This window comes from Pagrus major, chromosome 3 (assembly GCF_040436345.1).
Source record: "Pagrus major chromosome 3, Pma_NU_1.0".
Classification (NCBI taxonomy): Eukaryota; Metazoa; Chordata; class Actinopteri; order Spariformes; family Sparidae; genus Pagrus; species Pagrus major.
The window spans coordinates 16,055,204-16,069,358 of record NC_133217.1 but is presented as its reverse complement, the minus strand read 5'-3'; the positions used below and the strand labels follow the sequence as shown (position 1 = coordinate 16,069,358).

The window sequence follows — 14,155 nt, the reverse complement described above, 5'->3', positions numbered from 1 at the left end:
AAAGCATACTGACACCTTTATAAAACCACAATATGGTATCTGAGAAATCTGATTGGCTTGTAATTATAGAAAGATTAGGACACCAGGACACTCCAGTTGAAGAGTCAGTTGTGCGGCGAGATCCCACGCAGCTCTATTCTTCTCGAGTGTAAAGTGGTTGCCATATTTGCTCGGTGACAATGTCATTTTTAGTCTCAGCTTTCAATCCGCCGCCACAGATTTGTCCCTCCTAGTCTTTTTATCCTGCGCGGTGAAAGTTATACATTAGTATTCAAACGGTTCCCACAAATCTCCCTCTTACACGCGAGGAATGATCGAATGATCCGCAAGAATATTCTAAAAATCACCCACTCAGCATCTTACTTATCGGCCCCGCCACCTGGTAGATGTCAGCGAGCCACCAGGAGACAGGAAGAGGGAGAGAGAGGGGACCGGCCGTCAGATAAAAAAGTAAGGAATGGACAGCGCTGAATGGTTTTTCAACACTATATTATGAAGACATATCTCCTCTTCTCCATTCACGTCCCACATGCACTGACACACTGCTCTCTCCACACTATCCTCCCCACGGCGTTATCTCTCTCACCCTTTATTACTCTCACACAAAGCGTTCAGCACAGAGCCCTGCAGATGTTCCCTCTCCCACAGGCGGCCCAGCCACATTCTCACATTTCAGCGAACCAGCCTTATTATCATATTGGGTGTAATTGAATTAACTGAGCAGTTTAAAGGGGGTATATTTCTCGAAATCAAATAAGCACAATCAACACTAAAGTGCTTCCGATGCTTCATATTGAGTTTTTACCCTGCAAACAGGCTCCCTGGTGTGGTCGGCCTCTTTATGTGGTCCATATTATTTTTTTGTGTGGGAAATGGGAAATATGCAAAGTGGATTTTTTTCTTGCTTCGGCGTCCACCTGCAGAGATCTGAGTCCTGCTTGATGTCTTATCAGGGATAGACTGCGAGGAGCATGATGTAAAACAGGGCATATTGTGAAAGCCCTCGGCTGGATAAAGTACAGTGTCCCTGCAAATAAAAAGGGCTCATGTAAACAGTCAAAAATACACTGTAGCTCTTTTAAATGCAGCAAAGTCTGAACAAAAGTTGCAGGAAAATGAGAGAAATGTGATTAACGAGCATTGTACTGTCCTCTCAGAAACAACCAAATACTCATTCTGATGAAATTGCACTTATTCAACATCTAGTTGTTGCTCTCGTCGTGCTCGATGAAAATGCAGCGTGTTTTTTCAATATTGCTGACTCGGCTGGGATGGGCAATGGCCACTAATCAGGTCGGCATTGGGAGGTCTTCCTGTTTGTTAATTTACATCTTTTTTTTCTTTTTAATTTACAGCAGTTTGAATGAGGGTGAAAAGGAGGTATTGATTGTCATGTTTATTATATCTACATTAGCAGCTGATGGTGACTGAGCCCTTTGTGCTTGAGTTTAAAACCCCTTCGGTTATACGCCATGCTCGGCTCTTCTGATTCCATTACAGAGGCAGTCTTTACTCTGTGGCATTGACTAATGGATAGCCTTTGCTGCTCTGCAAAGTGTAGGCTGCTGTATGATGTGCTTCAGCAGGCCCAGAAATGAGAAAGGTAAAGAACTCGCAAAGGAGGGCCGTGTGAAATCTGACTCGACGAGCCCCAGTTACAGCCCTGCAGGCTGGATCTGAGAGCATTTGAATGCTGCCTCTGTGCCACAAATCGGTCCTGTGTTGTTTGTGTTATTTGATACCAAGCGGCGTCTTTTGATTCATCTCCGTGCCAGCACACCTGCTGAAGGCTGTGAATTCTCAGCTCGTGGCTCGGCTGAGTGAAGCTCAATCCGGAGCCTGTGGCTACTCTGCGAGAGCATGGATCTATGAGCGATATTTGTTCTTGTCCACTAAAAAATTGTAATAATAGGAAAGTTACTCAGTGGTGCAACAGTTGACCTGCCCTCTCACACCCATTCTAATAGGGGGAAAGAGGCAGCCTGACAGCAGTGAATACCCTATCACTTCCTCTTTATTTGTACAACATTGCCCCCTAAAGTTTTTCTCTGGTGCGTCTCCCCAGGCCCCCTCAGGGGCTGTGTCAGAGGACAGTGCTGTGTCGCAATATAGTGCAGTAATTTACCACTACATGCTCCCAGCAAATTGACCATGGGTGCAGCTCACCTGTATTACTCTGTCATAGTCACTTTGAGAAAAACACAGGGGAGCCATAGCTACACACACACACACACACACACACAGTGAGAGAGAGAGAGCATTTCAAAACCAAAGGGAGATATGCAGATCCAAGACAGAGGAATGTCTGAACCATGTCAGAGGGTTTGAATAATGGTGAGAGTGAGACACAGCTGATGTAAAATAATTTGTCACCTCCCCCCCACCATACTAATAACTGGTACAGTACTTTACTGATTAATGAATGATTCAGCATTACAGTTTTAGCCAATATATACATCTGATGATTAAATGAATCCAGTCCTAAACCGATTGTTAATTTCTAGGGTTGGGTTGGAGGCTGCACTGTCTCCCTGACTGAAGGAGGCTGCATGTGACAAGTGTTTTGTGAGGCTCGCGCGCCCCCTGGTGGCAGGAAGTCTCCGTTATATTTTGACGTTTCCGTCTCCGGCAGACATATTGCTTACAGGAGCAAATTCTGGAAAGCTAGAAGACAGAAAGGATTTCAAATTGATTTATATCTTCGCGACTTGACACACTCAAACCACATAGGACACAATGGGTAAGCTCTTCGGCAAAACGAGAGTACGGATGTGCGTTCAGGTGGTACATTTTTCGGCGGTGTCATCGGGAATAACGATTATGAAATCCTCACCCTGTCACTGTTGTTCAGCTAGTTGGCTAACTCATTAGCTAGATAGCTAGTTAGCGATGCTACGTAGTAAGGCAAGATGACTTGCTGTTTTACGCCAGTAAACAAACAACCTTGTCTCGGGGCAGTGTTTCTTCTATTATAAGATGTCGTACAACGTGTATTAACATAATTCCAACTCGAACAAACCAGTGGCATTTGTTAGCCAACTTGGGGGAACTTAGCTAATGGCTAACTACGTTAGCACCGCGCTGTACCGTGGTTTGTTAGGTGGGAAGACACACGTATAGTCTAGGTCTAAAGTTAGTATTAGTGTCATATCAATGTTTTTATGACAAGATATTGGCTTGTTTATTGGTAATTGCACATGAACATTCGCCAGTCTTTCCTGCTCCCGTGTTTCTTTAAAATACATATGATGATAATGGTAACGTTAAGCAGCCGTTGGGGTTCAAATACAACGCTAGTGCTGCTTAGTGGAGATTTCAAACGATTGGTTCTGTTTGGTTCTGTTTGTCGTTTGTAACTTTACAAGAGATTTCCGACGACTCTCAAAAGTTCAAGTCATCACCTGTAAAATGACATAGTAAGCCATATATTCAGGCACAGATTTGTGTGTGCGCAGTGGCTAGCGCTAACGTTAGCTTAGCTATGCTAGCTCTGTCAGTCAGTCTTATACTTCAAACCCATCGAACTACACTGTAGTATTGATACAATTTAAATCATCGTTGTTCTTTGGGGGGAAAAAATATGTGAAGATCAATGAGCTAGTAGATTTCACGAGAAATGAACATGTGGATCATGGAACATTTTTGAGCGCTTGCTAACGCCAGTGAGTAATAATTTTGGTATATGTGACGGCACCGTATACATGTGACACCAGGGGGTCCCCATGTTTTCCAGACCCTTCCCGCAGAGTACTATGCTCGCTTTGTTTGTCTTATTATGCGTGTCTCACTTGTCATTTACAGTGTCATTACTGGAGGATACATGTCTAAAAATACTAATGAAAGAGGGGCTTTTGTGTCATGGAAATATTACACTCATAAATCACGCTGGACCAAAGATCTGTGGTCATTAAATTGTATTATTGTAACAGGGGCTACTGTTCCTCCCTCTGTCAGGCTCCATTAGTTGATTTGTCAGGCTGTTGTGCTTCACTTAATCAGACTTAATTAAAGGGTCAGCTTAGTTCACCAGCATTGGCACACACAAGAAATGATACAATAAAGCTGTACTGACAGTTTCAGATTTATTTGCAGAGGCTGTGATGTGTTTGCTGTTGAGATTTCTGCCACCACTCTACAACCGTTACAACAGTTTCCAATCCACGCCTTAATCCAAAACCTTTAACAAATGAACTACATCTATTGACGTGGCTAGATATCACAAAGTGTATGTTGGAATGTGATATAAGTCAACAAACACTGCCCACTGTCTTTCCTTACTGTAGGTAGGCTGTCCTCTGAAATGCCGATGAAGACATGTGCTCTCAGCAGGGCTATTTCTGTGCCATCCTGCCCAAACAGCACAGTCAGTGCGGTTCACATACAGCAGCTAATCTAACTACCACAGTACAGAAATGAGAGCATCCAGCCGCAACCTGTGCTCGTGTGTCATCCACGCCTGTGGCTTTACCATCTGGGCACATTACACACATGCGTAAGCTTTTTATGAGGCACGTTGTGCTAATGGCCCCCAAACCATAACATGACCTCAATTTGCGCCACTTGTTCCGATATTTAACCTCGGAAACCCCCGCTGTTACGACGGGGGGCTTTTGGCACAGAAAGTTGGCACCGTCCTGCGTCGATGGCAGGTTTCAATGATGTCCCACACCTCTCCTTTCTCTCCCCTGTCGCCCCCGGGTGACTCTGGGATCTGCCCAGTGCCCTGTTCTGGTGGCATGACTGCACAAATGCTGAGAATGGGCAGTTTGTCCTGTGTGGGCACCAATTTATGCTAACTCTGCGATTTAACTCCTCTGAATAAATACGTTTGTTCTGCCCGCCAGCTGACTGGTTGATGAAGAGCTTAGCTGTGTTTGTTTGCACGTGTGTGTGTATTTTTAGGTTGTGTTGTCCAGTTTCTATGGGATTGTTTATACTAGGACTTTTATATACCTATATTCATGAAATTTCATCATCATGACCTCTTATTAGAGATGGGAAACAAAAGGAAATATCTTGCGCTCATCAAGTTCAACTTTGATAAAGCAAATGTTGCACAACTTTCTTTCCTGCTGTCTTATGATGTGTTCACCTGCTTTGTCTGTGGCCCATCAGAGCCGTCAGCCAGTCCGGCCAAAGATAACTACAGGATGAACCGCTACAAGAACAAAGCACTGAACCCAGAGGAGATGAGGCGCAGGAGAGAGGAGGAGGGCATCCAACTCAGGAAACAGAAACGAGAACAACAGGTACTACATCAAATCCTTGATCTCCCTGTTTGAGGTGATATCAGCTTGTAGTCTTTATTTAATAAAGATTGTCTGGCTTGACGGTGTATCTGGGCTCTGATATTTTTTTTAAATCACAGCTTTTCAAGAGGAGGAATGTGGATGTCCTCAACGAAGAGGAAGCCATGTTTGAGAGTCCTCTGGTGGACTCGTACCTCAGCTCTCCAGTAACAGTGAGTGTTTATATTCCCTAATCCCACGCACACAACGTTGACAAAGAGGGACTCTGGCAGGACCCACCGGAAAGTTATTATACATTACATTTCTGGTAGCTTAACTGTTGTTGTCCAGTCCTGTTTTCCAGTCTGCCGGCTGTGAATGGAGGAATCTGTGCTAAGTGCCTATGCATGTATTGTTGCAGGAAGGAGTCATCACCCGAGACATGGTTGAGATGCTTTTCTCGGAGGACCCAGAGCTTCAGCTTGCCACAACACAGAAGTTCAGAAAACTACTTTCCAAAGGTATCTCTTGTGTACTGTTAAAGTAACTCTACATAACTGTGGTACAAAACATGATGGCATCACAGTCCAAACAATGAACTCTGTTCATTTCAGAGCCCAACCCGCCAATTGATGAAGTTATAAACACAGCTGGAGTCGTGGAGAGGTTTGTGGAGTTCTTAAAGAAGAGTGTCAACTGCACACTACAGGTCAGTTTGTGAAAACAGTCACTTGCAAATTTCAGAACGCTGCCTTTGCTTGGAACCAGACATGAGGTGTTCATCCCAGTTGACAGATGGCAGTGAAATGTGGTCCTCAGATAATTCAGGAAGTGTCAGACCTTAAAGGTCCAGATTGTCCATTACTCTTCTGCTCTGCACAAATCAATGAAGCGTAAACACATACCTAAATGAAGCACTATTGTAAAATGGACTGAAATTTAAATGATCATGTTGAGGTGACACAAAGTTCCAATGAGGATCCTAAAGTTTCCTTTCATTGAATAAAACATGATGTTTAAAATGACCCTTTTTTCTGTGACGTCTGGTGCCCCTGCAGTTTGAAGCAGCATGGGCACTGACCAACATAGCATCAGGCACATCCCTGCAGACAAAGACAGTCATTGAGGCTGGAGCAGTGCCAATCTTCATAGAACTACTTAACTCTGACTTTGAGGACGTTCAAGAACAGGTAACTCACAGTGTGACTGATGACAAATACATTGTGTCCATCTTGTTGATTGTTGTGCCGGTTTGTCCTCTCTAGTTCCATACATTTGTACCCAGTGTCCACAGGTAACAAAGGTTTTTTTGTTTCATTTTCTACAGGCTGTGTGGGCCTTGGGGAATATTGCAGGGGACAGTGCAGTGTGCAGAGACTACGTGCTGAACTGCAACATCCTTCCACCATTATTAATGTAAGCCCATTTTCTCTGCCTCTGTGAAGGGAATACTTAATCAGGCCTCTGGCTTTCTATAATAACATATTTCCGATGCTATCTTATGTGCTGAGTTTTGCTTTTCTTTATTTCATTTCAGGCTTCTGACCAAATCCACTAGATTGACCATGACTAGGAATGCAGTTTGGGCTCTGTCTAATCTCTGTAGAGGAAAAAACCCACCACCTGCCTTTGAAAAGGTATCACTTTGACTGATGAAGTCAACACCACAAACGCTGTGATAGTTTGAGATCAGGCCAGCTGCATTTTTAAGTTTCAAGTGTGGCTGTCAATACGCTTGCCAAGGTAGTTGGCGTTAACACTGTGTTTGGACATACACCAATTGCATTCTGATATCACTACTTGACCACCATAATTATGTTGGGTTTTTTTTTTATTTTTGCCTGTCGGTGCCAATGTTCATCAAATAAAAAAAAAAGGTTTGACAAGAAGCTCAAATTACAACCAGCTTGTACTGAATGTGAGCATTGTTTTACAGCTCGTCTGGGGCCATCAGCTACAGTTATTGGGTCCAGTGTGGGAGATGTTTGATAGACCTGGCAACTCAAACTTGATAGTGAACCAACCTTCTAAGCATTTGTTCTGGGGAAGATTAATAGATCTAACGTTAACGATAGAAGTAAGCGCTCGACACACATTGAGCATCATCAGTAGATAACTTTTCTTGTTAAATATCCAGTGTAAATGGCAAAACTGGTGTTGTCACAAGTTTATTGGCTGGTGAGAAAATGTCCTCACTGTGGCATACCTAGCTGTCACAGCATGTATAATGATTAATACTGCTTGGACACACAATCAGGTGCAGGATAAAGTCTGTATTTGTCACTGTCATTGGCATTCATGCAAAACCTGGGTCTGCAACTGAAGTTGTATAGTTCTCATTGCTTAACCATAGAAGATATAGATACATTTGTAAAACTCGGTTATCGACTTTCAGCTCAGCTGAGCGGTTACGACATTATTTACTCTGGAGATCGAGTGTTGCAGTGCAGCAAAAGTGTTGTAACTTTATAGCATTTCTTTTCTTAACCAGGACACCTTATGAAAAAGTAATTTAATGACTTACACACAGCAGTCAGGTTAAACACTCCCTGAGGTTAAGAAGAGGTTCCCACAGCACAGTTTTGTTACCTGTATTTATCTAAATTACCTATAAAGGTCACAATTACGTTTATTTGAATACGCCTTCTCTACAGTCTCATCACCCGCACTGTTAAATTTCTAAACAGTGAGCACATGCTTGAGACTTGTGAATTCTTTCAGTTGGCATAATGAATAGTAATGTACCAGGCTTCTTCTTCAACCAACTGCTGAAAACTTTGACTCTATTTCTGTGTGTTTCTTGAGGTGTTGTTGAATTCCTACTGTTTCTCATACACATACGCATTATGTCTGTGTTGTCTAGGTGTCACCCTGTCTGCCAGTGCTGTCCCGGCTTTTATTTAGCAGTGACCCAGACTTGCTGGCAGACGCCTGCTGGGCGCTGTCCTACCTCTCAGACGGCCCCAATGACAAGATCCAGGCTGTCATCGACTCCGGCGTCTGCAGGCGCCTCGTAGAACTACTCATGTAAGTCCAGCTGTAGTCTCTGTTGTCTCTGTCACACTAAGTATGGCCTGTAAGTACCTACAATTCTCTCTCTATTAAACCTCCCTTTCTGCAGGCACACTGACTATAAGGTGGCCTCCCCTGCCTTGAGAGCTGTCGGAAACATTGTCACTGGAGATGACATCCAGACACAGGTGAGAGTGCATCAAACTTAAGTTAGTTTCATAGTTCTGACTGTCGCAGAGAACAGGTTTAAAACTGGTGAGACAAAAACACATGAAAGGAAAGGATGCCGTTTGTGCTGCTGTAGAATTGTATTGCCTTATACAGAGAGGTGAGGTTTCTGTTATTTTGCCCACCCCCATTGAACTAATGGGATGAACAAAATAATCGAAACGCCTGTCAGTATAAAACAATACAATCCAGCAGCACCATAGCCAACAGCCTCCAACTTGATCATGAGGTTGAATCCACACCTCCTATAAAAAATGAAACCTTCATAAAAGTAGGATTCATTGTAGGTCTGTTGTATTAGGCAGCATTAGTTTAAGTTGGGTGTTCCTAATAAACAGGCAACTGAGTGTATTTTATATAAATTCACATGGTGAGTGTAGTTTTTATGCACTTTTCCACTGTCGTCCAAATACATCAAAGTTTTTGGAGGACAGAGGGTAAGTGTAGCTATATTTGGCTGTAAGGATGAATCCGTTGTTATTTTTTAGTTTAAACGGTTTGTACCCACCCTCTCACTGTTTGTAGGTGGTGTTGAACTGTTCAGCCCTCCCCTGTCTGCTGCACCTTCTCAGCAGTGCTAAAGAGTCCATTCGCAAAGAGGCCTGCTGGACCATCTCGAACATCACAGCAGGAAACAGAGCACAGATACAGGTGACGCAAACACACAAAGCTCATAACTACAGTGACCTGCAGAATACCCAGTTCACTCATGAGAAATGAATAAATTAGGTTGGGTCCATTGACAAAAAGTTAAAACAACTCGTACTTTTCTTAATTGTGTCCTACATAAAACAGCTGCTTCTTTCTGGCTCAACATGTCCTACCACAGTTACTGTAATTGTACAGAGACATAGTTCAGTGTTGTTCAGTGAGGGGTTATTACAGACACTACACTTTTATTTCTACTTGTGCATAAACAGACGATAACATAGCCTGTTAACATAGTGACATTTTGCTAACATCAAATTGTAGTCTACGATGATTTATTATATCCGCAGTATAATAAATATTTGTTGCATTTTCAGGCCCTTTGCCCATTTTCATATGTTCATATCTACAAAATATCAGATATATTACTGCAGTAATGGAGAGTGTGCACTGTCAGTAATAAGCTCATTAATTATTCATAGTACCCCACTATCTGACATTTTCCTCCAGTAATCCCCCCCAGCCATGGCAGCACAACTCTTTACTTGGGTACTATATTGTTTTGTAATAACGATATAAATCTCAAAGTTAACGGTATTTTTTAAATAATTTTCTATTTAAGAAGAACATAAATGATGGTTTGATCTCATCTTTAATCATCTAATCTGGGTCAATCAATGCCACAGGCTCCTATCTAAAGGAATTTTGTCACAATAACACAAGCACCGCCTGCTCTAACTTCCAAGGTGATTAACAGACCTTGAAATGCAAGAGTTAAAACTAACAACAGCTCTGTTTAAATTATTCATTTTGTCTGACAGATCCGTAATTAAACATTAATCTAAATACAGGCCACGTAGAGTTTGATTTGAGATCAGTTTCTGAAATAGACACAGAGACTGATGGGTTCATTTATAAATTCGTCACAGTCCTCACAGGCTCATGATACCGTAGCTGAGAGAACAACGGCTTTACCCTTTCTTTTCCCTCTGATCCCCAGGGTTTGGTTTTGTTAAAGTGGCAATGGTAAAAAGTCAAAACTATGCTGTAGCTGCTTTAAAGGACATGCCCCTGATGTTGTATGTTATCCTGCCCCACAGACGGTAATTGATGCCAACATCTTCCCAGTACTCATCGAAATTCTACAGAAAGCCGAGTTCAGGACCAGGAAAGAGGCAGCCTGGGCCATCACTAACGCCACGTCTGGAGGAACACCAGAACAGATCAGGTCAGATTAAGAAAAAAGAAACTACAGTGCACTGCAGTATCCCCTCAACTCTGATTTATTATCTCTTGTTTCAGCTAAATGGGCTGTCAGTTTAATGTTTTGATAGTCTAGCTTTAAGTGATGACTTAAGTTAAGCTGTGTAGTAAAATAAAATCTAATGTCAGTGTGTGAAAAGCCCTTCCTACTATCTGTTAATCTTTGAAACAGGTTGATGGGACATTACAAGCCTTTTAGTTCTGTCAAAAATCAGTATGCAAGCAGCAAGTTTACAGTAATATGTTGCCATGGAGGCAGTTGCTTATCTGTTGGCTAAAATTTTAGCTCCATTTCTTGCGTATATTTGTTTATGTTTTGGCAAACGGGCGCCATTAACAGTCTGCCGAATTAGCCATTAGCAGTTAATATTTTCAGTAAACATATCCTTGCACAGACAACTATTTCTAGATTTTTGGGATATTAAAGAAAACGTTAAAATTTGATGGGTCTCAAAGTTCTGGAGTTAAAAGGTCCGTCCTTTTTCTATGATTTCTAAATGAAATAAAGGACATTTGTTTGCAGCGAACATCAGAAATGTGGAGTAAGAACACTGTATATTTAATTAAATGTATGTTTATTTCATTTAGAATACAAACCAAGGGCCGAATCTGAAAATGTGATGTTTTTATGTCTGTTTGCTAATAGATATCTGGTGAACCTGGGCTGCATTAAGCCCCTGTGCGATCTGCTGACAGTGATGGACTCTAAGATCGTTCAGGTGGCTCTCAACGGGCTGGAGAACATCCTGAGGCTGGGCGAGCAGGAGGCCAAGCAGGAGAACAACGGCAGTGGAGTCAATCCTTACTGCAGCCTCATCGAAGAAGCCTATGGTACTGTACACAAAGTCATCACAAACACAGGCATACTGAAAGTCCGTATTATGTGGGTTTATATACTGTACTGTGTATCACACAACACTGTAAACTAAAGCTGATAATGGTGTTAAAGATATTGGATCTACAAAATTGCTTCAATTTAGGCATAGACCATAGTAGGTCTGGGGAAAAATACATTGGTCTAATGTTACTTGTTGTTTTAGGCCTTGACAAGATAGAGTTCCTCCAGAGCCACGACAACCAGGAGATCTACCAGAAAGCCTTTGACCTGATTGAGCACTACTTCGGAGTGGAGGACGAGGACAACAGTCTCGCCCCTCAGGTGGACCAGGCCAACCAGCAGTTCCTTTTCCCCCAGCAGGAGGCCCCCATGGAGGGCTTCCAGCTATAAGTCGGCACCACTCTCCTCTAAAACACACCACACCCCCTCCATACCTCCCATATCATGGAGGGCCCCAACATGCCTGAGTTATACCTTTTACGCCCTCTCCCCTTATCTGCCACTACCATCAGCACACAAATGCCCCACCCTTTTTGGAGGGAAGCTAAAACTGTCCCGCTCTCCAGCCTAAAAATGCCCGCCCTTCTCCTCAGCCGGTGGACTGACTTGTTGCAGGGCAGACTCGCGTGTTATCTGGCCAAGGGGAGCGCGCCACACAAACTCCATTACACTTAGAAGTGTGAGTCTGCCCTGGCTTAAAACGCACACACAGACATCTTCCTGCCATGCGATAGCCCTTTGATTCTCTCATTGGCAGTAACGGCGGTTTGTTGGTTAATATCTTTATATACACATTAATTTCTTTTCCAATGGGACATTCCTATTTTCAGGATTACCCACGCATCCCCACGCAAAATCCACAGAGTGGGGGTGCTCGAGGTGAAATATGCCTAGTTCTTGATGTCAGTTTGACTGAGTGCAATTCAAAGAAAAAACCTTGTAACATGACCCCTTTTAGTTTTATAATTATTTTCCCCCCAATCCTTATTTATCTGCTCCTTTTTTATTAGTGCTTGTGATTTTTCTCTTCTTTTTGATTGGCTTAGGGATGATCTGCTCATGGAAAAAATAATCTGAGTCTGATGCCCAAGCTAAATCGTGTGATTTATTATTATTTTTTTCCCTTTATCGAGACTTTTTCTTTTAAGCAAGACTCATTTCTGGGGGGAGGGTTTTACAAGAAGTGTAAAAAATATAGAAAACTACCTGAACTAAGGAAAGGCTCTGAATGAGATATTGGAAAAGGGATGGGGTTTTAGAGGAAATGTTTAAGGATCTATGTAAGAAAAAAAAAAATAATCGAGGTTTTGAGGGTGGTATAGTTAGAGATCCAATGTTCGTCGTGTGCTGTGTTATTAATAACAATACATTTGAATTATGAAGTGATCTAACTATTAAACCAGGCCTAGCTTGGGGTTTAGGGGGAGACGAGCCAGCAGCAGCAGCAAACCTAACTTATTTTTATATTGAAATTAATTGAAGGAATATCAGATGTTTAAAGTTGTGTGAAATAGAGACATGTCATGGGACATTTTCTAGTTTGAATTTTCTGATTTCATGGAAGCTGGTTGCTGCTGGTTAGCTTGGCCCTGTGCTCCCCTGTCCCCAGATGTACGTGGTAGGGGTTTTGCATGGTGTTCTATTACCCTGCCTACAGTCACTGAGTATCCCTGGCCAAACACACACACACACACACACGGATAGAGAAGATAAAACTGTGTGACTCAACAGCAGGAAGTGGGCCACAAGTAATTGGTTTGGTGGTGTTAACAGTGGTAGTGTAGTGGCGGTGGTGGTGTTACGTATAGTGGTAGAGTTGATATTTAACCTATGGCATTCTGTATCGCAATTTCTAAGGAATGGGAATAACACCTGTTGATGGTTTTGCATGGGTCCGTTGTGATATGTTTAGGTATTGATGTAAATAGCCGATCCTCTGCCTGGCTAGGAAAGTCTGCGCCGCTTCTTCGTGGATCTGATAACAAGCAGAGTTTGGCTAGGGATACACGTCAAACGAGTGACGAGCCTAACTGCAACAAAAAATTCAAGTATAAATATATATTTGGATTTTGATGTATTTGCATTATATATGATATATATATATATATTTGCGCACACTTCATGCACACTTGCATACAACACCAGCAGACACTGTACACACACCTCACACAGATGAGTGGCTAGAAGCAAGTAAAATAGTTTCCATAGTCTTTGGAGTGAAATTTTATTTTGAAGTTTATCTTTCCTCTAAGTGTGAAAACTGCCACTTTGGCTGTTTTTGTTTTGTTTTAGAGCACTTGGTATATTTTCTTTATTAATGAAAATGTTTCCCTCGGTTCAGTTTTAATCAAGATTGTTTTCTGTTTAATTGAGACAATGAAAAAAGATGTTTCTGGAATTCAGAAGTGATTCAGAGCACATGTAGGTCCTATGGAAACTTTTTTTTGTTGTTCCTAGCCACATGACTTATGATGGTTTAAATTAGCCCTGTAAATCCTGACCTCAGATCAGCTCTGGCTGCGACAGGAGCTGATCCGGGATCAGGGTTTTTAGGCTCTGTGGATGGAGCAGAACTGTGGTCGTGTGATGTTTGACTGACAGGCACTGTGTGAGGAAGAGTTTGATAGACTCTAAGACTATGTCCCCATCAGAGACTGGGAGCGCCTGTTCTGTGGATTACTGAAGCCGCCTGAGCATCCAATCATGGAACTGTCGATAGAAACATGTTACAATAATACAGAAATATTGCAGATCAGTCTGGTGAATATTTTGTATATTTGGAAATACAATTACATATGGACAGGATGGACAGACTCAGAGTTTTCCATTTGGTTTGTTTTAAAGATCCTATGTATTATTCGGTTTCAGATTAATTTATTTTCGGTGGCTACGAGAAAATCTTAATTATCCATTACTGCAGCACCTATATTCACCCTCT

The 14,155-nt window shown here is 42.3% G+C and overlaps 1 protein-coding gene across 1 annotated transcript; it reads left to right on the top strand.

The window, feature by feature from the left end:
• The first annotated feature begins 2,621 nt into the window (after nucleotides 1-2,621).
• Nucleotides 2,622-12,165, top strand: kpna6 (karyopherin alpha 6 (importin alpha 7)). The gene is made up of 14 exons (XM_073462945.1): nucleotides 2,622-2,740; nucleotides 5,116-5,249; nucleotides 5,369-5,461; nucleotides 5,650-5,749; nucleotides 5,843-5,937; nucleotides 6,287-6,418; nucleotides 6,556-6,644; nucleotides 6,766-6,865; nucleotides 8,092-8,255; nucleotides 8,350-8,428; nucleotides 8,994-9,119; nucleotides 10,217-10,344; nucleotides 11,026-11,210; nucleotides 11,420-12,165. Exons 1-14 carry the CDS (start codon nucleotides 2,737-2,739, stop codon nucleotides 11,605-11,607), a joined length of 1,617 nt encoding a protein of 538 aa, XP_073319046.1. The 5' UTR covers nucleotides 2,622-2,736; the 3' UTR covers nucleotides 11,608-12,165.
• The last annotated feature ends 1,990 nt before the right edge of the window (nucleotides 12,166-14,155 follow it).